The sequence below is a fragment of the Larimichthys crocea genome, chromosome VIII (genome assembly GCF_000972845.2).
Source record: "Larimichthys crocea isolate SSNF chromosome VIII, L_crocea_2.0, whole genome shotgun sequence".
NCBI lineage: Eukaryota > Metazoa > Chordata > Actinopteri > Sciaenidae > Larimichthys > Larimichthys crocea.
Genome location: NC_040018.1, coordinates 12,753,297 through 12,779,499, shown reverse-complemented (window position 1 = coordinate 12,779,499; position 26,203 = coordinate 12,753,297). Strand labels below are relative to the sequence as shown.

Genomic DNA, 26,203 nt, shown 5'->3' with positions numbered 1-26,203 from the left:
TTCTGTCTGTTATAATTACCGTAACCCCTCCAGTTCTCGTCCTTCAAAGGCAAACTATGAAGTGATAATGGAAACCACTGTGTTGTGTCAGGCTCAGGGGAGAGAAATCAGAAGCTAATCAAATAACAGCGTGAGTCTTACACGTGGCCTTCAGACTGTGCAGTGAGATGGACGCTTGGTGAGTGTTGGTTTGTGGCCATTTCTTGGCACAATATTCTTCTATTCAGACCTTGTTATTTGTGGTGTGATATTGTTCTCCAGCACTGCTCTGCGGTGTTTACCATGTGTGCTATACGGTACAGTATGGGCCAGCATTAATGGCTTTACCCGAGCACTGTACGTTCCCGTTCGTAGATGTTTTTGCAAGCAGCAGGTGCTTTACTCTTCAGCCCGCATTAATGAAAAACAACAGCACTGCTTCCAAATACATCCAACCACAGAAGGAAAGAGGGGTGGTCTGTTGCTCCATTAGGGGTTGTTATCTGTTAAAAAGTTATGACTCACAAGGAATGATTGATTTCACTTTAAATCCCACAACTGACTTGTTTTTTTGTTTTCCCACTTCTCCCCAACATTTTTGGCAAACTCCTTTTCAGGGGGCACTTACTACAGCCCAAATCCCTTCCTGATGCAAATACCCAGTGAGAAATACGCCTGCACTAACTTTGACTGCCCACAAGTAGAGCGCTGCAACGCAAAACGCATGACCGAAAAGAAATGTTGCAGGCAGTGGATATATTTACTCTAGGCAGGAGCAGCTGTCAGTATCATCATTGTGAAAGAAATGATATATATGAATACGGGAGAGACTGTTATTATAGGACAGTATAGAGCTTAACCCCTTAACACCCAGTGTCCTGATTTCTTTAGTAGCTTTAAGTTTGGAAGTAGTAGTAATCGTAAGTCTCCAATTAAGTGTTAGTGAACTATCCAAACCCAGGATGATGTGTTTTATCACTGTACCTTTTCATCATTTTATCCAACATCCAACATATTTGGTACCCCTGGAAACTTTTGGATTTCCACTAGAATGTAACATAAAGTTCTGTGGTTTTCAATGTGTGTGTTTGCCTGTGTTTGTACTGACTGGGTTTAACGAGGTTATGTGTGTGAAGTTTTAATTCAATTTGTTTAGGCATAAAATTGATCTTAACAACAGAAATATAAAAATAAAACTGTCATTCTAGTCTAAATCTAAACTGTAAACGGTAACACCATCACTGCTTTTCTGGAGGCTGATAATCCAACATCTGGTCCTTATCTGTTGCTATGGGAGACGATACAAACGATTAGAGAAACAGGGATGCGAATCATCAATATTCCACTTTAATTTCCTGGATTTGTTTTATTTTTGCAGGCATTTAATAACCCTCATTTTCAGTTCACATTCCCTAATCGTGACTTGTAAAATTTCTCAGAATTAAAAAAATTCAAGGCCTACATGTGTCATCGCTGCTGGCCGGGCATCAAAGTGAGCAGTATTCCTGCAAAACAGCCCAACACAGACTTCTATTTAAAAGGGCATAGTCTGTTATTTAATTGTTGCTTCTTTACATCGTCCTGACTTTATGAACTACATTTTTGTCTTTTAGAAATTGGCTGCCGGAGTGAACCAGTTTGCCTACACCTGCATTCAGGATCATCCCATCTGGACCAACCAGCAATTCTGGGAAGCCACTTTCTATAGCGAGGTCCAGAGTCAAATCAGAGCCCTTTATCTGAACACTCCAGAGAAAGGGAGCATCACTGCCAAGCCAACGGTAAGACTGTATCAGTGCGTCTATAGATTTTGTGAATATCCATATAGTTCTTATTTGCAACACAAAAGCAAGCAATATGCCAAAACATTTGTGCCCAAATGTGCCCTTCTCTTAATTTCTTGTGTATCAAGCTGCTAATTGGACTGCAGAGGTCTTCAGAAGTCTTGTCCCAGATATCCATTATCCGTTTTGCAAATATCCAAAACGGAGGAATATACAGAGGTTAAATCGTCACCAGACGATAGCTGATGGTTTAGAGATTGCATCAGCCCACAGCTGCTGGAAGGGAGGCCAGGACCAATTGTCAAACCTCAGATCCTGGAAGGGCAGTGTGGATTTTATCTTGGCAGTTGAACAGTGGACCCTCGCAGGGTTACTAGAGGTGTCACAGCAGTTTGCCCATCCAGTTTACGTGTGTTGTTTGGACTTGGAGAAGGCTTGGGCCATCGCTCGTCCATCGACTCTTTATATAACTGTACAGTAAGAGCAGTGTCCGAATTCTCGGAACATGTTCTTAGTGTGTTGCCTCTTGTCACCAAGTCTGCTTGTGATAGTCATGTATAAATCTCAAGGCATAGTTAAGGAACGAGAGTCCAGTTTGGGGACCTCTGTTCTTTGCAGATGATGTGGTTCTGGTGGTTTCATCAGACCATGACATTCAGCACACACTGGGCTGGTTTGCATTCGGATGTGCAGGGGATTGGATGAGAGTCAGCACCTCAGAGTCGGAGGGCATGGTTTTCTGTTCGGGTATCTTAAAACATGCTGGAGAGATTATATACATATCATCTGGCTTGAGAACATCCATCTAGACATCTGGACATATTTTCATACCCTCGAAAATGAAATGATGGATGTTTGTCTTTGTGTCTTTTTAAATCTCTCTTTGGAATTTCTTTAGAACCTGAACAGGAAAGCCCTCCTGTGTTTGAACTGGCACTCTGTGGGTGGCATCGTTTTGTTTTAAGGGGTCGGGCATAGAAAAGAAATAGCCAAAACCAACTGTTTGATCTGACTTCTCCAGGATGGCGGGCCTGTGTCTGCAGCAGGCAGAGATGAAGAGCACACAGCCATGGACCTGGCAGCAGAGCAGCTGCGTTCATGGCCCAGCCTGAGCAAGGAGAAGCAGCAGGAGCTGGTGAAGAATGAGGAGAGCACTGTGTTCAGCCAGGCCATTCACTACGCCAGCCTCATGGTATACCTCCTAGTTCCTCTGGACACAAGCAAGAACAAGCTGCTCCGCAACACTCCTGTCGCTGACTGGGAGAGCGGCAGCAACAGCATCGTCACTAACAGGTCAGGAGAGCAACAGCATGATGTGGTTCACTGTTTGAAAAAGAGAAAGGATGTAATTAACTGTCGTTTCACGTCTTTCACATACATTTTGCTGTCCTCAAAATGTACTCGAGCATACTTTTGGCTTGTTCAGTATTTGTAAGGTAGAACAATCAGTCTTATCTGGAGGAAATCTTAAGGTAAGGTTTCATGATTTGGGAGTTTGTGTACCTCTCTTAATAAGGTGATGAGAAGTATGTGGGTGGATGTGGCGTAGCTTACAGTCTACATGATACCTACCTATTTAGCCAAATGGATCACAGTACCTCTCCGTTTCCGGCCCACATCCATCCTTTGGGCTTACATCGCTACTGCACAAAACAGAGTGAGCCTCATTTACTTCTGTTGGGAAGCTTAAAACCCTCAGGGTGTCTTTAATGGGGCTACACTGTACTCACCCAAACCAAACAAAATAGCAGTGGAAGTGATTTCCCATGCTCTGCAATAAGTGTAGAGTGGAATAAATCTGGGAAGATCCCCCATGAATGTCTTTTCTTAGAACTGAAAGGCATGCAGCCAAAAAAATCTTATCTCTATATTTCAGGCTTTGTTCGCAAATAGTCAGAAAAACACAATGTGAGTATTTATTACATTTTTTTGTTTGTTATTAATAATTAAGCTGAACCATTTGTTCTGAATTAATTCCCAATTAGCCACAAGAACATACTGTTGCTATTTTATTTTCTGTTTTGTTTTTATTTCAAATGAAAAACGCTGCAGCCAAGAATTTGTTTGTGTGGATATTTTCTCTCTTTTGCTTTCATTTTTGCCCCAGACTTGTTTGTTTCTCACAAAAGACATTTGGATCTCATCACTCTCTGTTTTGTGAATCCAGAGGGAAGGTTGCATCACTGTCTCATGTGAAACATTCATCTTAGGCTAATAGAGTCTGAACCATTGATGCAGGCATCAACACTTTGCTCATGCCAGGCTGCAAATCACTCTAACTATTCTTTATCACAGTGCATCCTCACATCCATTTCTGTCAACACACAACTCTCAGCTCTTAGATCATATCTCCTCCTGGACACAGGGGCTTGACCTTTCTCACTTTCATTGTGTCATCGTGTATGTTTTACAGCATTGCCGGCAGCGTCGCAGAGAGCTTTGACACAGAAAGCGGGTTTGAGGACTCAGAGAACAGCGACGTGGCCAACTCTGTGGTCAGGTTTGTTGCCCGCTTCATCGACAAGGTGTGCACAGAGAGCGGAGTAACCCAGGAACACATCAAAAGCCTGCACAGCATGATCCCAGGTACAGCTCTCACAGTGTTCTTTCACACTCTACCGCTGGCCTAATACCCTGAGCTTTACACAGAGTAACGCTTGGATGAGCGTATTCTCAGCTCAGGCCAACAGCAACAGAGGCCTCTGAGCTGATTAACTCCTGACATGTTAAATGGCCTTAAAATCTGTAAATACCCTCTCCGGTTGTAAGAACTTGTGGAGTACATGTGTTTCTCTGTACCAGCTCTGTGTGTGTACATATGGTAACTGACCCCAACTTGTGACCCACAGGCATCGTGGCTATGCAGATGGAGGCTCTAGAGGCAGTTCACAGGGAGAGCAGGAGGTTACCTCCCATTCAGAAGGTGAGTGTTGTTCTACACGCCAGCTGTATGTACAGTACACAGTATACACAGTTACATGGCAGGGTTAGACTTTTCTCAATCTAGATGTTTTAAATGTGCAGCTATAGAGAGCCAAAAATGTTTCAAAATGTAATAAAGCACATGACTCAAGAAGAACATCTTATTAAACCATACATCATGTTAATGGCTCAATTTGTCTTCACAGTGATATTAAAAAAAAACAACAGTCAATCAATGTAACATCTTTATTGTCTGTTTCTGTTTTTAGCTGCATTCAGTAAACAACTTTTCCCACACGCCCAAGACAAATGTCATCAGCTTGAGAGATTGAGGGCGAGTTGAATGTTGAATGGCTATGATGATGGAAAAGAGAGGCCCAAGAGGCGTCGATGTTTGTGACAATAATTTATGACAAGATACAAGAAGAATTAAACTTTCATGTGTTTAAACTCTAATAGCGAGTGCTTCACTTTTACTGAAACGTGATCAAGGAGGAAACTTAATTGAGATTGAATTAAGATACTGAGACCATAGCAGCAGTGGCTAACCTTGAAGTGACATTATTATGACATTTAGTCCAGAATTAGAGATTAATATGTCCTCATTTTAACCACTATGATCGACTCTGCTGTCGTCTAAATGAAGGCTTCGTCCTCTCTTAGATATTTCCACATGTTCAGTTTAGTCTTATTTTAGTTTAGGGTGGTTTGCAGCTCGTATGCAGAGTGCAGATCTCATTAAGTGTTTTCCGGTCATCGTCGCACTTTCAGATTTTACCATTTGGTCTTTTGGACCCCGCTGTGCTATATGTCTGCCAGCTCTTCATAATTCCTCTTACACTCATGATCTCGCACACGCTCATACACACAGACAAGCATCATGCCAGTACTGCCTCAGGAGCAACCTGGAGACCGTGGTGAGCAGTCCGGGCAGATTGTCTGCTGTGGCTAACACCTCACACGTTTATGTGTTGGACAAAGCTTTCACCGTGGAGTGCAAGCTGGAAGCAGCATGCCAAAAAATACTAAAAAAGTGTAATGTTGACCGTGGATTCATGACAAGTCGGAATAGTAGTAGTAATGGTAGCAATAACACACAAAAAAAACACTGAATGCATTTAAGTGCAGCTTAAATATGAATCCGAGCTTGCAGCAGTAATGAGGTGCAGAGGGACTCTCTCTTCTTGGTTTCGCTGTCCATTCAAGGACAGATTCAAGTTCTCATTATCTCCTGGCCAGTCCTTAACTCCCCCAGGTTGGCTGTGGCCTTAATGGGAAATGCTGTGAATGATCTAATGTCCCTGCTCGTTCATATTTGTGACAGTGGAACAACTGACTGTTTCTATATTGGCTTTGGAGGCCAGAAGGAGCTGAAGCAACACAGGGCTCAGACTGGACTGTTACAGCTACAGTTCAACAATTGAAAACATTGATCATATGCTTTTTTTTTTTTTTGGGACATGGCCAATAATCACTTCTGTTAAGAAAACACCAAAATGCGGTCAACGCTACATTTTCTATTCTTCTTTCTTTAGAAGTCTCGTTAACTTCTTCTTTGATGGTTTGAATAGAAACTGATTCCAAACCCAAACAGAATATAATACTGAAATGCTGCGTATTAAATATTTTTTCCTTGAAACATCTCATCCTGATTACTGACAATATTGTAAAGCAAAGGGCTACTGTTATTCTACTACCTTTAGTTACACATGCTTATTAGCATCAAGAAACCTTTAATGCATTATAGTTGTCACCTGTGAGTTGGAGGCACAGAGTTGCACTTGAACAAGGAGAATAAAGTAATTGCATCACAAAACGCATCACGTTAGTGTCTGTATGTTTAATTTAAATGTTGTATGTTACATTTAAAAACAGTGAAACCAAACGATTAATCAGTTCAATAAATTGAACAAGCAGAGGAATTTGTACTTGAAAAAAACAGATTGTTTTTGTTGGGAAGTTTGTTTTTTTGGAATGCTATAAAAATGCTCTTTGTGCCTGCAAGATGTGTGTTTTTGATGACGTGCTGATGTGCATGTGAAGCTGAAATATATTCCAGCAAATTCATGTGGTGCTGTGATTTGACATTAGAATGATAAATTGATTCCCCAGCCTTTTCAAAATCTGATTCACTGACGGAAATGTTTTTCTGTGTCCTTCATTTTTATTATTTCATTGGCAATGAAAAAGCTCATACGTGTTCAGAGACATGTTTTCAGAGAGGGTGTACGCATCTTTCCCTTTGTGTGAGGTGTTATTATTTTCTTATGTTCAGCCTAAGATTCTGCGTCCAGCACTGCTTCCTGGAGAGGAGGTGGTGTCAGAGGGGTTGCGGGTGCTTTTGGACCCTGATGGCAGGGAGGAGGCCACTGGGGGCCTCCTAGGGGGCCCTCACATCCTGCCAGCAGAGGGAGCCCTCTTTCTCACCACATACCGCATCATTTTCAAAGGCATCCCCCATGATCCCCTGGGTAAATACTGAACCACAGCAACACTAGCCTTTAAATCTTAGTGAAAATTACTTTTTATATTTGTTGGCTAATTGTCAGTTTTAATATACACATTTATTATATTTATTTATTTATATCAATTTTACATGAAATGTCTTTTTCCTTGGACAGAAGTGAATTTTTAGTACGGTAGGCAGAAATAAAATATATTATATATATATTCATAGATCCTCGTGATGTCATAAATTAATGTAACAATCACAAGGTAACTGACTTCTCAATATGACATAAAAGCAGCAGACTTTACCCTGCTGAACCATACTCTTCATTACTGTAATGATTGTTTTCTTAAACCTGTGAAATTATTAGTACGTGGGGCAGCCTGGCGTTTATTATTACTATCTACGAAAGACACAAAATGTCTACAAATAATAACAAGAATTTATTAGCAGGTGGTCCAGTGTGTCCAGTAAAGCGCTGCACAATTTCTCTCAGTAATGTGATACTGATCTTTGTTTCTGTGTGTGTCCAGTGGGGGAGCAGGCAGTGATCAGAGCCTTCCCAGTGTCCACACTGACCAAAGAGAAGAAGATCAGCATCCAGAACCAGCTGCAGCAGAACATGCAGGAAGGCCTGCAGCTCCGCTCTGCATCTTTTCAGGTAAACACTAAAACACACTCTCATCATAGTTCAGTACGGTCACGGCTGCAGCGTGTTTTAGTTCAGCTGACTTCTCTGAGATTTTCAATTTAATTTAATTAATTTCAAACACGTTGTGCAACTCATCGCAGTGATGATGTAGCATCTGTTTTGCTGCTCCTCAGATATGAAACTCACATTATTATATTAACGTAATACTTTTCCTTAATTCACAAAGCTGTCAGAGGATTTACAAACTCCAGAAACGGACTAACACTTCATAATTACAATGGACAATCAGTGTGGTTCAGCTTTCAGAAACCCCACTGTCTTGTGTTTCATAATACGTGCTTAGTTCTTAGAAACAAAGAGAAAGGCCATGTTCAGCCAAGCATGTGTTTTTAGTCTTTAGATGTAGTGCTGTAAAAGTTTTTATGGTTCATTCCTTTCTTTTTACTAACACAGATTATGAAAGTGGCCATGTTGTTGGACACTTGGCCTGAGTGGACATCTCTATAATGTTGTGCTTCCTCACTGTGTGTGTGGGTGCGTGTTGTGGAAACCATACATGGGCTGATTTAACAGCCTGTCATTTAGATGTGGAAGCTGCAGATCTGCACGCTTTAGGAAATGTTTGCATGTAAAGCAGAGAGGATTAGCAGTGATACTCTGTGACCTACTGAGATGCTCCCTACATTTAAACACAAAGTATCCAGTGTAAATATCAAATGTTGTCTCATTCGTTGCTTGTGTTGTTGAATATAAGAATCAGTTTTAATTCTAATGCTTCTTACAGTTGATAAAGGTTGCTTTTGATGAGGAGGTGAGCTCAGAGATGGTGGAGATCTTCAGAAAGCACCTCCAGAGGATCCGCTACCCACAGTCCATCTTCAGCTCCTTCGCTTTTGCAGCAGGACAAACGGCACCTCAGCTCATCCTTCCAAAGCAGAAAGAGAGGAACACTGGCTTCAGGTTTGTGGAGCGACTTTAAAGCAACAAGCTTTAGACTGACTTATTATTGCATTGTGGAAATACTGACTAATCCTCCCGTTTTGATGTTGAAACTGCACTACACTGTAAGTTATGTCTCTGTTTGCTCTGTACTCCTCACAGAACACTGTCCAAAACTATTGTCAAAGGAGCAAAGAGGGCCGGAAAGATCACCATGGGCCGTGGAAGCCAGACCACACTGAAGAAGAATGACAGAGGCAGTAGAATGACCTGGCATGAAGATGATGACATTTCAAGTGAGAGAAATGAGGCATCATGCTGAGGAGGAAGAAGGAGAACAAAAGATTAAAACAAAAAAAAGGTCATTCATCTTTTTGTGTATTTGTGTTTCAGTATCAGACGATGGTGAGCTGCCGCCCAGCAGCACTCTGAGAGCATCAGAGAAGTCCACCATGGAGCAGCTGGTGGAGCAGTCCTGTTTCCGCGACTACCAGCGCCTGGGCCTGGGCACCATCACCGCCAGTTCGTCTCGCTCCAAGTCAGGCGATCAGTTCAGGATCACAGCTGTGAACAGACTCTACTCCCTCTGTCGCAGGTACACACCTCACATGCTGGATACCTGGATATCTTCAAGCAGCAACAGTGTTGTTCATAAACCTCCTGATCCGTGCTGATTCCACTAATCGCAGCGTAGCTGCACTGAGGATATTAGTTTACAGGATTTGTAACCCTGCTGGAAGCTTTGTAAGCCCTCAGTATGTCAAATGGCCAGCAGGGAGTCCTCCTTCACCTGGCTGACAGAAGTTTGACGTCAGTCAATTGAGACAACTCAATTCAAATTCATGCTGTTGTACAAAAACAGACATGCTGTGACTTATGCAGTCATAATCCCACTGAGATCTTGGCTGTAAATTCAATAAGAGACCAATTATTGAGCTTTAGCTCAAGTTTCTTTGCGGTGGCTTATTAATGGTGGACATTTCTTTCTCTTAATTAGTGTGTCTTTGAGATTCCTGTCCTGTCTCTCTTCGTCAGTTACCCTGGGCTCTTGGTGGTTCCTCAGGCAGTACAGGACAGCAGTTTACACAAAGTGGCGCGCTGCTACAGACACAACCGTCTGCCTGTTGTGTGCTGGAAACACCCTCGCACTAAAGCAGTGCTGCTTCGCTCAGGAGGCTTCCATGGCAAGAGTGTGGTGGGATTATTCAAGTCTCAGAACCAGTCTTCAACAGGTGTGCATGCAGCGCAGCTTGTTCTTTCCATTTTACAACCGCACAGCTAACTAAAAGTAACTCGTTTTTCTGTTTGTAAAATTGAAGTTTATCTAAACCACTTTGATTATTTATACCACTTGTGCAAACAAACCTTTGGTGGTTGTCTAAAAAACCTGATATGTGGCCTGTAATTCAAGTAGATCTTTGTTATGGTGATTATTTTGTGTTTAAATGAAAAGTGTGTTCTGCTTTTAGCTCCAGCCTCGTCCTCAGATTCATCCAGTAGTCTGGAACAAGAGAAGTACCTGCAGGCCATCCTCAACTCCATCCCCATCTATTTCAAAATGAATGGAAACAACACCCTGTCCAACCGTTCCCTCATAGGCCTCTCACCAGGTACACACCTTGTCATGTCAAAAACCGTTAAACGCAGTAACTTCCATATAATGTGAACAGTGTTACTCTAGCAAGAGCCTATTATAATTTCAACTTTCAACTACTGAATTGGAGGCGTCTGCAGGAAGTCGATAAGCAGCGCCTGTGAGGCTTGACTCTGGGCGTTGAGTTCCCTCAAACCTAAGCTACTTCACCTGACTCCCTGTGTTCCTACGGCTCCACCGTGGGAAAAACTTTAGTTTGTTTGCAAAGGACAAGAGGCCACGCAGAGTTCCTTTCTTCTGATAAAGAGAAAACTGCAGATTTGCATTTCTGATGATTATTTTTGTCATTCCTTCTTCCCTTTTGTGTTTTCTCTGGTCAGCAGTTATCTTTTTTTACCAACTTATCTTTGTGTCTGTGTGTGTGAGAGACAGAGAAAGACAAGACCGTGTGGGAGAAATACTGTATCCGTTGTTTGGCAACATAGAGAAGGAAATTTATACAATAAAAGGTTATGTAAAAATCATGGGACAACCTGGGGTCACTGGCCACCTCATCCATCTCCTCTGACTTCACCCCCTCCTGCCAGCGTACACACAGAGTACACACTTACTGGACTGAAGCTGTTTTCAGGATGCTCTCTCACACACACACACGCGCACACACACACACACACACACGCAAAAAAACATCTTGTGTTTAAAGTGGTCAGATCAGATTAAAAGGGCTCTCCAGTAGGAAAATTGGATTCAGCTCAGTTCTTCAGTTTTATATGTTTAAACAGAGCCGAAAGGACTAATTAATCATCGCAATCAGTTTTGTTTTCACTTGTGAACACTTGTATGAGGAAAATATCCTCCTCAATCTGTCTGCTAATCTGACATCTGTAACATCCTGTGTGTGTGTGTGTGCGTGTGTGTGTGCGTGTGCGTGTGCGTGTGCGTGTGCGTGTGCGTGTGCCTGATTTTTTTCTCCAGGCAGTGACAGGAGGACATCCAGGATACCAAAGATGGCTCCTGTCCATTTAGACATCCCATTCTCAAACAGCTTTACCAGAGGAGGTGAGTGTTGTCCTCTTGTTTTCTACTCAACACGTCATGTGACTTCCTGCTGCCACATGAGATATGAAACACCAGAAGTGGCAACCTGTAACACTGGAGTGGAGTGTTTTTAGCGTCATCTATCTACCCAAGGGAAAGGTTACAGCGGGCTGTAGACATTTTGGAATAGTTTATGGAGTTTCTGATTTTCTGCTCCCTCTTTTTTTTAAAAATACATTTTATATTTATGTTTTGTCTCGTGTTATAAAACACATTTCCTCACAGTTTAGAGTGAATGTGTCATAACAACCTGATAAGATGCTTAAATCACACACTTCACAAAAGTGAAATATTAGTGACATTTTAGAACGTTGCATGTATTTATGAGAATGTCATAAATACACGCAACGTTCCATGAGCCATAGCCATGGTAATAGTGATATTCATTTTGTTGATATGTGTCCAACTTTCTCTACAGTAAACAAAAGATGAAGTTATTTGTGTAATTTTAATAGCCTGAATGTGAGCATATTTATGAAAGTATTGACAACATAGACATACAGTACATTATAACCATCAGACAAATTAAAATTATAAGGCAGAAAACTGTGAACACATGCTGAACATAATTTTAGCCTTCATACCTGAAGTCGATGTATCAAGTCATGCCATGTCTATGTGATGATACCCTTAAATATTAGTTATTTATATTAGCTCTTCCTTCAGTACTGAATGTTTCGTCTCAGCAGGAGGTTGTGTTTGGTGTCGGTCCATGTGGTGTTAGTCACTGCTTCAGGTGGAGGTCAAAGGTGAAAGGATTTCTTAAATGCTCTGCATCTTTTAAGCAAGCTTCAAAAGATGACACACTTAAAAAGATGAGTTTATTTTACCCACACAACCGCAGCACCGTCCAATAATACTGGATTTAGTAATCACTGGATTTAGAGTGCAGGATTATCACTGACACATTCTTCACCTTCTTGGAACTAGAAGTTGTATCCTGAGCCAGATTTATTCAGAATTTACTTCATCTGAGATTACCAAGATCAGGAAATATGTGATATTGTTGATTAATTTCAAAACATTCACGTTATCCACTCACATTCGAGAAATGCTGTCTATTACTCTTCATTAGAAACCTTCTTACAAAGGAAGAGAGATGTAGTGATAAAATAAGGTGCTACACAGGGAGAGAGCAGCAGCAGGTGGAGATAGCATCGATACAGCTGATAACACACAGCATTACTGAGGTCAATGAGGACTTGAAATGTCTCCAATCAAAAAGAGCGCAGTCACTGAGTATCTGTGTGTGTGATACAGCGTAGCTCTTTTAGATAGAGAGCTCAGTTTTGTGCTCACCCTGTGTTGTTTGCTGTCCTTGACATTTCTGCAAAATAAAGTTCCCCACCACAGGGCCCGCTTGTGGCTTGTCTAAATCCCTTTTTGCAATATTTTTACGCCTGTTCTTAAAACGAGTTTTCCACTCAGGGAAACACAGTCAACCTCTGTTAGCATGTCAAAGGAGAGAACAAATGTCAAACTGTGGATGCAGGCCGCTGCACCTGTGTTATACAGACATCACATGTTTCTGGAAAAGAATGTGACACATCTGTGCCTGATAAACTGGCACGAAAGACATGTAAATCTGGCTCTTTGTCTTCACACCATCAATCATAACAATGGACAAACATATTCATGCATGCTATGACAATCATTCTCTTTGATCATTTCAAAATAGACATTTTTCATTCTGGCACTTCATATGGACCCGACCAGTCTTTGACCCTCAGCTGTAACTCTTTATTTGCATGCCTGAAATGGTTAGTCGGGTAGGTGGGGATGTCCATGTGATGTTGACATTATTTATTTTTTTTATGCCCCTCTCCCTGCCCTCCTCTTCTCTCTCTACCCCTTGCACAAACCAGTGCTTGAGTACAGAGATAAACTATTCACTCACTCAAACCAAAAACCTGCCAGTAAGGAGAGAATCCAACAACAAGGTATAGTCAAACTGTCTCCTTCACGCTGCATCGTCCGTAGCCTCATTCTTTTTCCTCTCTCTAACCTGCTTACTAACCAGGTCATGTACTACACCGCGCCACGCTGCAAACCCCTTACAAAGACCTTGTGAGACATAGTACTAATCATCGCTGACTTTGTGGTAGCTCTTCTGGGAGCTGTGGTTTTTCACAAACCAAAGTGGCTGCTCTAATGTGGCCTCTTCCATTGTTAATGTGTTGGCTCAGCAGGGCTGACTGTGGTCCGTTAAGAGCCGGTTCCAGGCTGAGGAGGAAAGGAAGCTGTTTGTCATGGCAGACAAGCCATGGATCACACAATATGAGGGCCCCTCTGATCTTGTAGTATATGTAATGACGACAGCTTGAATATTCTGTATTATTTATTCTTTAAATGTGACTCAAAGGGATCAGGCTTCAGGTAATATAAAAGGAAATCATATGAATGCTCTGGTATTGTGTGCGCGTGATGAGGTTATCATTCATCTCTGAGTCACATCAGCAGTCTAAACAGCAGTCATGTTCATCTCGCGATCGGGTCGTGCATCATGTGTGAACATTTATTTATCAACAGATCAACAACACCTTGAAAACTTTAAGCGTCAACTCAATTCATGACCCACAAAGATTTAAAGATATCCGTCTGAATTGAATGTAATTAGGTCGAAGATGCTGCCCTTGTTGCAGAAGCTGACAGAAGTAGTAATCTTACAAACTCTTACAAAAAGGGCTGAAAGTCATTACTGTGAAAAATCACGTCCTTCCTGATAGTGATTCATGCTGTTTGGAAGGTATTGCATGCTGTTTTCAGGGAAATCGCTTCTAGACTTGTTGACTTGCTAAGAAATTCCAACAACTTCTGCTTCTAATATCTCACCCGATTCACAGAAGCAACAGCTTTGTTGGTGGACTGAAAGAATGAAGGTCTTTACCTAATCCCTGCTGCACTGCTGTGCATGTAAACCTCGTCCGGCATGTCATGTGTTGTTCATCATGAAGTCTTAGTTTGTTTGACAGTGTGTGTACATCAGTGGCGTTCGAACAGGCCAGCTCCTGCGTGTGTGACTTTTGTTTGTATCTGTGTGTTTGCAGGCATGTGGGCTAGCCTGCGCTCCAGCAGCAGACTCGGCCATCACCCGGCGACACCAGACGTGGGTGCCAGATTAGCAGGGAAGGATCTGGCGCCCCCTGCAGGTAGCAACAGTCTGCAGGCTCAGCTCCTGAAACAGCAAGCTGCCCTCTACGTCTTTGGAGAAAAGTCCCATTTAAGGGTGAGAATTAAGTTTTTTTTTAGTTTTTTTTATCTATACTCCGAGGCAACCTCAGGTACACCTGTACAATCTGTTTTAATCCAATACAACTGTTCTGCCGTAACGTCTGCCTTTATGATGCTTTTTTTGAGTATTTGGTAGTGCAGAGGTATTAATTAACATTTTATGAGATCATATTTAGTATGGCTGTGCAATATGACCAAAATCTCATATCCTGATAAAGGTTATTTCTTATCCAGACAACGTTTCTGTTCATTCAATTAATCAGATAACTGCATGGAAGGACCAATTTCTTATTACATGTTACACTTACAGCAGTTTTACAGATGAAAGTCCATCTCCCGCTGTGTTTTGTGTTGTGTGTCACATTTCACTCTCCTCTGTTTGTTTGTGTGGCAAATTTTCTCCGTGCATCCTTGACATGCGACACAGAAGCATTTTCCAAAATGCCAAAAAATACTGGCAGAAAAAAGTGTGATTTATGTCACGTATATTGTCATGTCACACAGCCTTAATGACAGAGATGTATAGTAACGAAGTGGAACCACTTACGTACTGTACTTAAGTACTAAAATGCAGTATCTGTACTTTTTTGGAGTATTATTTTTTTCCCCAACTTCCACTTTTACTGCACTACATATATTTGATGAATTTAATACTTTTACTCCGATACATTTTTCATGTGCTGAATCGTTACTCGTTACTATTGTAGCGTCCAGCCGGACGCGTGATGAATGACGAGGCGTTATTGAACAAACCTGCATTTATTGCTGAACGGTTTGGTTACAGGACTCGGTTACTGTCGGTTGGAACCACGCCAAAAAAACAACATAACAGTCCCGGTCTCACACATCAACCTCGCTCGTGCGCCGTACGTCATACACCTGACTCACCCAGGCACGCTCTCTCTCACCTGCTCCCCTGCCCCCTCGCTCTCGTATTCATTCAGGCGCATTCACAGACCATGGGAAATCACAGAACTCTACCATGAACATTGTAACACTGCAACATTTGAAATGATATAAACAACAGTACTTTTACTTTACTTTTTACTTTTACTTGTATTTTTACTTTCAGTACTTGAGTAGCAGTTTTTTACATACATCTACTTGCAATACTTAAGTACAAAACATTTTGAATACTTTAGTACTTTCACTTAAGTATGGTGTTTAAAGAACACTTCAACTTCTACTCAAGTCAGTTTTTTGAAAAAGCACTCGTACTTCTACTCCACTCCTTTACCCCAGTACTTTATACATCTCTGCTTAATGATAGCAACTGCATTATATTAACAGATGAATCCTTAACGTCTGAAAATTGGAAGGCTAAAATGAAACTTTGTGAAAGTATATGGCAGAGTATGGCAGAGCAGTTGTATTAAATTGTAATGAATTGTACATTTATGGCCACTGAATCTTAAACTTTCAAGTGTGCATTGCTATGTGCACTGAAAGATGTGAGCGATTTGGAGTTAGATTAAGTGTTTTAGATTATGATAGTGAAGATAATAATTCAAATACTGTAGAATCGGACTTGTGTAACTAATACTAAGAAACAACTAAGAAAAAAACAAGAGTCATGAAGTTGCTCAGTTTTTGCAAGATTCTCTATCTAAATGTGCTGATTTATGTAATAATATCAGTAGAATATGTCATAACCAAAGCTGGTGATTCATTGCCTGCTCAGTACATTGGGAGTCTCTACGGGAAGTTCGCTCAGTTTCCCAAAAGGCCTACACTGTTTTCACTGCCAGTAAGATAGTAATTGTGCTCATAAAGTTCAAGAGAGAAGCACCTGTGTCTTACACACATAGGACAAGAGCCCAACTTTTTTTTGTGATGTGTGCTGAAGATATTTTATAAAAGACTTGAGCAGTGCTCCTCCTCACCTGAACAGTCACACAGTAGGAGATTAAGAGGTTAATGACTAAGGAGGTGGAGGTGAAGAACGCCATGACAAAACTGCTCACACTGCTCTCTCTCTTTCCGCAGGGCCTCAGAGTAGACTCCTCTCTGAACTGTGAACTGGTACCGGTGGACTTCGCAGACACGCGGCAGGTTAAAGCTTCTTTTAAAAAGATGCTGCGAGCATGCGCACCCAGCGCCTCCTCATCCGACTCGGAGGACTCCTTCCTCAAAGCCTTGGAGGACTCTGAATGGATCCTGCAGGTGACCAAACACACACAAACAGCGTTCTTTTTGTATCTTCCGAGAGTCTTAGAGTTGGATTCTAAAAATTGTGTGAGAACGACCCAGCAGTCAGCTTTTACCGCTCATCCTGTATCAGATTCACATAATAAATAAATCCACTCTGAAGCCATTTTCCCAAGGGAAACAGATTCACATCGACGAGACAGCAACAACAGCTCTTATCATGCTGGTCATCTGACTGACACTCAGCTTTTGTCATTACATTGAAAATATCAAACAGTATTATCTGTGAGAAACCCAACATAGGCAACAAGCAGCATTCACCAAGTAATAAACCAAACATAGTAATGTATGATTAATCAAGTCTGTGTGTGGACATGTCTTCACATGCACATATGTTGATCTCCCACAGCTTCACAAGATCCTGCAGCTGGCACTGATTCTGGTGGAGCTTCTGGACAGCGGCTCATCTGTTCTCCTCAGCCTGGAGGATGGCTGGGACATTACTACACAAGTGAGGAAGATTTCTACACAAATTAATGCTCAAGACAGACAGATATGAAGAAGAGGTTAAGCACTATCACCAGTTTGTCTTCCATCAACCTTTTTCTGCATAGGATGAGCGGAAACACATGAGATTAAGACAAAGACAGAATATTACAAAATACTTTAAAGGTCCAGTGTGAAGGATTTAGTGGTGTCTAGCTGCGAAGCCAACCAACTAAATACTGAATCACATCAAACTCCCCTTCTAAGCATGTAGAAGAAACTATGGTGGCCATGAAATTTGCAAATGCCAGTGTTGATGAATCTGTTCCATCCTCATCCTCGTATATTTGATGGAACACAGCATGGATTCACATCGTGTTTTGCCTAAATGAAACTTAAAACCTGCGCAGCATTGTAATAAAAACATAACTTGCCTGTAGGTGCGAGCTAAGCATTGTAATAAAAACATAACTTGCCTGTAGGTGCGAGCTATAATTGCAAGAATTTATAGATGAATGAAAGTAGATGACTTGTTTTCATTATGAAAAACTTGTAACACAGCTTTTTATTGTTTTTGATATAAAAGAGAGGGAAAAACTGAACACAAGAACAACCCCACAATCAAACCAACAAATATAAGAAGCCAAACAAAGATGAAACAAAACAAATTTATAAATGATTAAAACCAAAAAGATATAAAAAAGATGCAGGTGCAGCAATACAACCATTTAACAAGAGAGTACCTCAGATAAACTGTGCTTTGCTTTTATAGACATCTGTTCAGACAAACTGTCTGGTGGTGTAACTGTACTCAAAGTGTAAAGACCGTCGCCGGTGGTGTACTAGTATCTCGAGAAGTTGACATACTCTTTATTCATAGCTGTCTAGCAGAGGATAAAACAACCTATGTTAGATTAGATTAGATTATACTTTATTTATCCCACAACGGGGAAATTCACTTGTTACAGCAGCAGAAAGTGTAATATACACTACAGAAATAGAATCAAATAAAGGGGGAAAACAACAACAACAACAACAACAGGCAATCCACAGACAAGTGTACAGATGTTCAAAACAAGTACTAAGGTAGAAAATCTCAAAGTAGTGGAAAGGAAAGGAAATACAAATACAGATACAGATTTTAAACAAACGGTGAGAAAAGACTACTCTTCATATTAACCCAAAAATGGACCCATAGTACTTGGACATAGACACTTGACTTCTGCTGCTACTCTTCAGGGAGTCAGGATCTTTTTTCTTTTTTTTTTCCAATCATACTTTTTATTGTTTGCTTTAAAGCAACAACACAACCAATGCACAAAAGAAGCTACAACGCAGTCCGCAAACATACTGATCTGTACAGACAATACAACAAAGTTACAAAAATACAATGAAGAACAAAGTAAAAAAAAAAAAGAAAAAGATAAATAAATAAGTGAAAAATAAAAAAAACAGCAGTGTCCAGCCAAACCCCCTAAATCCCACCCACACAACAGCACAGGCACCCGGTGTGCCCCTGGACAAAGACCAAAAAATAAATAAGAATGAAAAAAAGTTAAAATATATATGAACACAAAAAAAAATTGCAGACTATCCAGGTAACAATATTTTATACAACTTTTTTTTCAAGATTGTAACTAACCCCTCCCCACCCTCCACCCGTCCAAGTAGTAGTAGTAGCTATGTGCAATTGGCTCGAAAAATAGACTGACTAGTCACTAGTCTGTTGAGTTCTTCTGCAATGTGTCAGGAATAATCCCCAGATTTCCTGAGAAAGTGTAATTTATCATTTATCTTACTAAGATGTCCTTGTGTTGTTTAAACAATTTCCCTGTGGGGAAAAAAATTTAATACTTCTGATTCTGATGAGAGGCTGTTTCTTCTAGTCTTAAACCAATCTTGGTAACTTGGTGGCTCGCTTTCCTTCTAGTGTCTTAATATGACTGACTTTGCAGTTGTAATGGCAGCTTTAATCCATTTGAAATATTGAGCTCATAGGGAGAAGCATTTACTCTATCAGTCTAGTCCAATCAGCATTGTTAAAGGTAGAATCTTTTCCCACATTGTTTCCAGCCTTCTAGTGTTTGCACTATATTTGCATATAAGATAGTTATAAATTGAGCTTGCTATATTCAACAAGTCACAGACTTTGTTTATTTGGTTGTCTATATCCAACTGTAAGGAGTTTTTTTTTTTTTTTTTAACCAAATTTACTATTCTTGCATAGACAGTCTCTGATCATTATGAAATAAATTTCAGCCACAGAAGAGCCGCAGACTTCACAATAGATACTGGCCCATACTGAGATACATAATTATGCATTTAAATTGAAGTATTCTTTACTCCATCCAAAAAGAAATGGGTATACTCAATGTCGACTTAAAAATAAGTAGATACACACCACTGCCCATTGCCTTTTATTATCATTATCTGGTGTCATATGCTGAAATTGAAAGCAGAAATATTACATTTTTAGACATTGACAACATTTTTAGGGATTCTCCACCCATGGCATCCATTCAGACTGCACTTTTGAATGAACTATGTGCAAATCACTAATCTGGCACACTTGCTCTTCCTGCTCATCTTCCAATCATCTCTGTCACCAAAGGACCCAATTTCCAAGAGCAAGTTAATGAAAAGATGTGAAGTCATGACGTCTCACACCACTGATTTGTGCTGATTTCAATCATGAAAGTTCATGGTTCTGATTTTAAGGCATGTAAACAAAAAGTCTGTTTCGATCCTGATCAGTCAGTATCCATTTTTTTCTTCACTTAGCATTTCATCGCGTGCTTGCTCTCTGAGCTCATATTTTCCGTGTTGACCTGTTTTAAGTGCACATGTTTGTGTTGCAAGCGCGTGTCCTTCAAATGTGTTTACAGGGATTGTAAAGCCCTGGGCTGCTGTTTAAAAGCACACTTTGTGGATCCCTTATGCCAGGCACGTGTTCCGCCCGGAGCATCTCTCTCCACGGGCCACTGGCTCCATCACACCAGGTCCTGCTCAGCCCACACAGGCAAATGGGCTCCATATGCTTTGGCTCCCCTGCCCCTGTCCACGGACCATAGACACCCAGCAGACAGGATGCAGAACCATCTTTGCTTTCTTTCTAAATCCTGTTTTTTGTTTCTCTTTCTCATCCTCAGTCTCTGCCTCCACTCTCCTCTCACATGCCTTGCTTTTTTTTTTAAATCCACTCTTCAGTCTGCTGTAGCCTCACAATAATCTTAGGGGCTTATTCCAGTGCCGGGGTTGCAGGGGGGCTGTCTCTACCACTCAGGGCTGGATGTTCTTTTAAACCCCATGGGGAAGCCATGAACTGTTTTTCTCGCTCATTCCACACGCGTCAGGGCTCATTAGTTGTGTTGGAGGAGACACGGGCAGGGAAGCGGGCCAAGCGTACTGCATGTGTAGACAAGTGGTTCTCAACTGGTGTTTAGTGGAGTGAGCTCAAGTGCCCCAAGACTTTGCTATGATGTTATATAAACGTAATTAACAGCAGATGATCAGTTTAGCATTGTGCTGTCAGAAGATGGGTCATCGTTCAGCTTTTGAGCGGCTGCAAAGTGAAAAAATGCGTGCTGAGTCGTTGTCATGCATGATAAACTGAAAAGATTGTGCACAGTGGTGGTGAAACAGCTGCCTGTCGCCTCGTCCTTAAGATGATCAAACCATGTCTGTTAATGCGTCACATTCGATAGATCTCAGTGGCATTGAAGGTGCATGGATAATTTGGTGTGGATAATTTATCCTGGCAAAAGATCAAATGAAACCAGATCAGTAAAGATACACTTGTGTTGGCTACTTTATGTTAGCAGAATACTGGCAGTAACAAAAAAGTGCCAAAGACGGGTTAATTCATTTAGAAACGGTGTCTCTCCTTCAGTACACATCTTAGTTGCAATGCTCACACGTTTGTTCATGTTATATTAACATAATGATGTGTGTGTGTTAATACCTAATCCATTTTTATTGGGTTTTTAAATTAGAAACGTGACAGTGGCACAGATGCAGAACATAAAACAGAAAGTTGTCATGGGGCCCTCAGACGTTCACATACACACATAGTTATTCCATATTTAAACAGTAAATTACTAACAGTTTTTCTGCCAAAAATATTTTATTCTCAAAACAGGTCAAATTTTTCTGTTTAAATACATTTACAGAACAATGTAAAGCCTCTATTCCTGGAGGAGGAGTATTTTCTTATAAATTGTATTCATTTAATTCAGATTTTAATCTTTTACCATAGTAAACAGGAACAAACACACTCCTCAATCCTGGAAGAACACACAGAAAAGAGTGATCTTTCCCTTTTGTTAAGGGACGCTTAATGCTGCAGATGAGCGTTGTAATTTGTCATCGATCATCCTGTCCTGAGGATTGACTCAAGCTGTGAGAAATCTCGTTCTCACTCCTCTTTTGCTTGTCTCTTCCTCTCTGCAGGTGGTGTCTCTGGTGCAGCTGCTGAGCGATCCTTTCTACCGAACTCTGGAGGGTTTTCAGGTGCTGCTAGAGAAAGAGTGGCTGTCTTTTGGCCACAAGTTTAGCCAGCGGAGCAACCTGAGTCCCAGCAGCCAGGGCAGCGGCTTCACGCCCATCTTCCTGCAGTTCCTGGACTGTGTGCACCAGGTGAGGAGTCGAGCATCTCTGCCCCTTTGCTACGTGACTGCTCTCCACTTTCTCTTCATGACTTAACAGCATTCATAGCGACTTCATGAGCTCATCACATTCCTGGAAAGCGAAATTCAGTCGTCATTATCTATACATTTGGTTTAGTTTTGCACTTCCTAACATTGCATATGTAATTTCGACAGTGCATTGCACCGGGGAGTGTGCAGGGAGCCTGCTGCCCAGATGGTCCGTGAACCCAGTGATCAGCGCTGAGCTGTCTGTGCTCGCGTGTTTCAGCATCCCTTCACGATCAGTGCGTGTTTAGAGTTCCGTGTGGAAAATTGCAGTTTTGGGGATTGAGAGTCTCTGGGAAGGCTTGGGTGTGCTTCAGGATTTCAGAAGGGAGGGTGGGTGGAGGTTGGAGTGGAGTCATGAATGAAACTCGTACAGCTGAGGTCCAGAGAGCTGTGTCCACTCTGAAATGCTAACTGCAGAGAATGTCGTGTTTTTTTTTTTTTCTTTCTTTTTTTTTCTTTCTCGCGTCTCCTGGGGTCGCACAGACCCACTCCCATACACTTACATCAACACATAGTTTCTGCATTTGTCTTTTGAAACTGTAGGCTTGGCAGCTGAGGCAGTTTGGCGGGGGTCCTGGGGTCTGGAGAGCTATAAACGGGAGGAGGGGGAGAGGGGAATCGGACAAGAGCTGAAAATAGAAGTGCCTCATCTCCAAAACAGCTGTTGTTTTTGCCAATAGACCCAGGTGGCCTCAAATATTCAACACTTCTCTGTCATTGGCCACCAAACACTGCTGCATGGAAACAATAGAGCTGCGGTCCTGCTGGCTCAGTCTGGATTGTGTCTGGCAGTGATGATATCACTGACCTTTGCCCCCACAAGGACAGGAGAAGTTCTTTCTTGTTTCTAATAGGTCATTTCTCCACTGGACGGACATGAAGCCACAACATGAGGACACGATCCAGCTGTCACACACACACATACACTCTGACCTTCTCTCTCCATCTTTAACTGTCTTCATCCATCTTCAATGTCTTTGCAGATTTTGGAGCAGCATCCTCTGGAGTTTGAGTTTAATCAGTATTATCTGAAGTTCCTGGCCTATCATCACATCTCTAACCGCTTCAAGAACTTCCTGTTGGACTCTGATTATGAGCGATTGGAACATGGTTAGTGTCCTTAAGGACTGTTCTTTAGTATCCCTTTTTAATACTGAGGAAATAGTGCGTTTAAAGTATTACCACGTACCTGCTAACAGAGATGACTGCACTGAGGTTAGTTGTTTAACCTTGAGAAGATACGTTAAGAAGACGAGTTCTTTGAAAATGGTGGGATTTAATTGGCCCATGTGCTCACGAGTGTCTCCTCTGTGTTCTTTCACAGGCTTGTTGTTTGAGGACAAAGGTGATAAGCAGGCCCGCAGAGGCATCTGTATCTGGGATTGCATCAACAGGATGCACAGGAGGAGTCCCATCTTCTTCAACTATCTGTACATCCCCTCAGACAACGATGTGAGTCTTTCTGTCCGGCTGTCTCTGTCTCCGCGTCTGACGGCCAACGGCTGATTCGAGCAGCTCCCACGCTGATGAGCGGTGGTCGGGTTGAACTCCTCTTTGCCAGCTGCCTTTTCTCTCGTGCTGTCACATATATTAAATGCAGAGTTTGTTCATGTAAAATATAAACAACAAAGAAATTGTGATATCAAGATAAAAGTTTACCTTCACCAGCTGCTAGAGCAGTTCCAAAATGAACACTTACATGACTTATATTCCAGTAATATGACCTAAACTCCCATGTTTCATTAACACACCACGGATGGATGAACCATCTGTCTATCGGTGAACTTTAAACAATTAGTTATTTCATTCTTCAGTGAAGAAATACTTTCCAGTTTTTGATATAACCGTTGCTTCTCACTTCTCACACACCTAGTCATGGCCATAGCTCATGCCACAGCTGACACTAGTTCCTCATAGGATGCTGATTGGTTCACAACCACGGGGGTTCAAACACAGGCGTGTTGCTTCAAACCTGGCCAGATGAATTCTCGTGTTTCGACGACAATTGATGGATTGTCTTGACAAAGGAGGTGACAAAGTGCTCACTGGCAAAGATTGTAACACATTTCTGAGCAAAATCTCAGAGAAATAACCCTTCAAAGAAGTCTTACAGCTTTTCCTTCATCTCTTAAAAAAATGTGAGCAAAAAAAGAGAAAACCGTTGCAGTAATGTCCAGTGTAGTACATTACCATTATTAATTGCCATGTGATAACCGTGGCATGCGGTGTTTCAAAGCAATCACATTCTGTCCTGAGTGAAAAAGAACATTCCTGATGTTAAAAAGACTGTTTGCCTGATCTGACCTGTGCTCGTCCTTTGAGACAGAGGAGCTTGGATTTCATAAAAAATTACTGCTGTTTACAGTGAATTTGTCTTTTTGTTAAGTAAAGCGTCCACAGGCCATAATATTTCCTTAATACGTGACCAAATTAGAACTGAACATATCAAGTTTAGTCTCTGGAGATGTTTCTCTATCCTGTGATTGCAGGTTTTGTTTTATGATTAGTTAGGAATGACTCTGTGTTCTTCTACTTTCCTGATGGAAATGTTCACTGTTTATGATTTATTCTTTTGTTTGTTGATGTTGACGATCTCTAATGTTTCCTCTCAAGTTACAGAAACCACAGTGCAAATCAATGAGGAGCCGGTTTCTGTATTTTGAGGCATCATGTCACGTTTCTGAAATAAATGACACACTGTTATTTCAAACAGTTTGACTTTTTTCCACAGTATTCTACACGATGGACGCGATCGTGACAATCTGATTCTCACTAAAAATGATTCTCCATGTAGGCGATCCTGAAGCCTTCTATCAGCATCCCCAGCCTGAGCAAATGGGACTTCTTCACGGATGAGACTCTGTCCACGGGGCCGTGTTACGACTGGAGGATGATGGCTGTGAGGTTGGACAGCTCGGAGGAGACGGACACCATCTCCAACAGTAAGAGGAGGATCGTGTGGCCGTGTTACAGCAGCGTGAGCCGCGCCCAGCCTAATGCCATCACCAAACTCCTCGCTGTAAGAAGTTTGTCCGATTGTTAAATTGTTAAATTTGACCCTGTTGGTTCTTGTATCACGTGTCACATTTGTCTTTTTTTTTTCTTTTTTTGTTCTTGGCTGTAGGACATCGAGAAGCTGGAGGGTGAGCTGAACCAGGCTCCTGAGAAATGGCAGACAACTCTGGAAAGAGTCAGGATCAGCATTCAGGAAGACCTCGCGCAAGAAGGAAATGTGCGTGTTAGAAGAAGAGTGATGACACGTCATATAGTTAAAATGTGTTTAACTGTTCTGTGTTTATTTTCCATCTCACACCTGGTTGTCTCGTGTGTGTGCAGCTCCGTAAGCAGTCGGTGTCGCTCTCAGGCCTCATTCCCACGTCCAGCCTGCAAGCTTTCCAGCGGCGTTCCATGCTGCACCTGCCAGACAGCGGGCTGGGCGAAGACCGCAGCACTGCCACGGCCAACGGGATCAACCGCCGCGCTGCAACACTTTACAACCAGTTCACCCCCAGGAGCGAGGAGAACAGGTGGGTCGTGAACTTCTTGACTCCCGGAACTAATAAGAAGTCCAACATTTGATTGACCCAAAACTGCTGCAAAGGGGCCGGCCCATTTTGGAAGATGAGTCAGTGCTGTGGTATGCTGTGTGTCATGTTTGTGAGGATTGTCTGTACTCTGTTAAACTCTGGGTGTGTTATTTTACAATTACCGCAAGGTTAAAGTACAGTCTCTTGGCTCTAATATCTGGACAAATGATGATTTAAAATCTGTTTTTATGTGAATTATTCTTTTTGTCCTCTTCACATTTCACATTTCACGTCTGTTTTGACAGACAAAAGTTTTAACAGATGAAGTGGGTCAGAAACACTTCAAATATTTCAAGTATTCTGAAGCTTATGACCACTGTATGCACTAAAGCTGTCTCTGTGTTCAATTGTGTCCGCCTGACAAATTATTCATGAATCATAAGATCCTCTAAAGTTCCTGTAAAATAATTAAGCAGATGTTTGCAAGCTTCACACTCCTTTACTCTCTTATTTACACTGACAATGTCGATATTTTGCTCCCTCTTTTTTTTTTCTTTTTTTTTCGTCTTTGCAGACTTAAAAAGTAAAAACTTGTTTTTCATGTTTGTGTTGAAGCGTTTGGACAGGACGCTGACAGGCTGCGGCCGAGACTTTAAACACTGAATTTCAGATGTAAATAGGTTCCACAGCAAGTTGAAAT

The 26,203-nt window shown here is 41.6% G+C and overlaps 1 protein-coding gene and 1 long non-coding RNA gene across 6 annotated transcripts in view; both read left to right on the top strand.

Annotated features, from left to right (window-relative positions):
* Positions 1-26,203, top strand: part of sbf2 (SET binding factor 2) — a 113,572-nt gene that overhangs the window by 84,322 nt on the left and 3,047 nt on the right. For 4 of the 5 annotated variants that reach the window (XM_027281664.1, XM_027281665.1, XM_027281666.1 and 1 more), the window contains 22 exons: positions 1,593-1,760; positions 2,785-3,056; positions 4,177-4,349; positions 4,613-4,686; positions 6,961-7,156; positions 7,668-7,795; positions 8,571-8,746; positions 8,888-9,021; positions 9,119-9,320; positions 9,761-9,957; positions 10,195-10,335; positions 11,295-11,378; positions 13,283-13,357; positions 14,465-14,643; positions 16,635-16,811; positions 17,206-17,307; positions 21,732-21,917; positions 22,960-23,086; positions 23,301-23,428; positions 24,771-24,995; positions 25,101-25,208; positions 25,313-25,503. In XM_027281664.1, coding sequence (XP_027137465.1) covers positions 1,593-1,760; positions 2,785-3,056; positions 4,177-4,349; positions 4,613-4,686; positions 6,961-7,156; positions 7,668-7,795; positions 8,571-8,746; positions 8,888-9,021; positions 9,119-9,320; positions 9,761-9,957; positions 10,195-10,335; positions 11,295-11,378; positions 13,283-13,357; positions 14,465-14,643; positions 16,635-16,811; positions 17,206-17,307; positions 21,732-21,917; positions 22,960-23,086; positions 23,301-23,428; positions 24,771-24,995; positions 25,101-25,208; positions 25,313-25,503 — 3,443 coding nt within the window. The remainder of the gene's footprint in view (positions 1-1,592; positions 1,761-2,784; positions 3,057-4,176; positions 4,350-4,612; positions 4,687-6,960; positions 7,157-7,667; positions 7,796-8,570; positions 8,747-8,887; positions 9,022-9,118; positions 9,321-9,760; positions 9,958-10,194; positions 10,336-11,294; positions 11,379-13,282; positions 13,358-14,464; positions 14,644-16,634; positions 16,812-17,205; positions 17,308-21,731; positions 21,918-22,959; positions 23,087-23,300; positions 23,429-24,770; positions 24,996-25,100; positions 25,209-25,312; positions 25,504-26,203) is intronic. The other variant, XM_010730867.3, reaches the window with a different exon arrangement.
* On the top strand, positions 17,318-18,873 carry LOC113746349 (uncharacterized). Its single transcript, XR_003462782.1, has 2 exons — positions 17,318-17,722; positions 17,765-18,873. It is a non-coding gene; the product is annotated as an uncharacterized LOC113746349 (long non-coding RNA).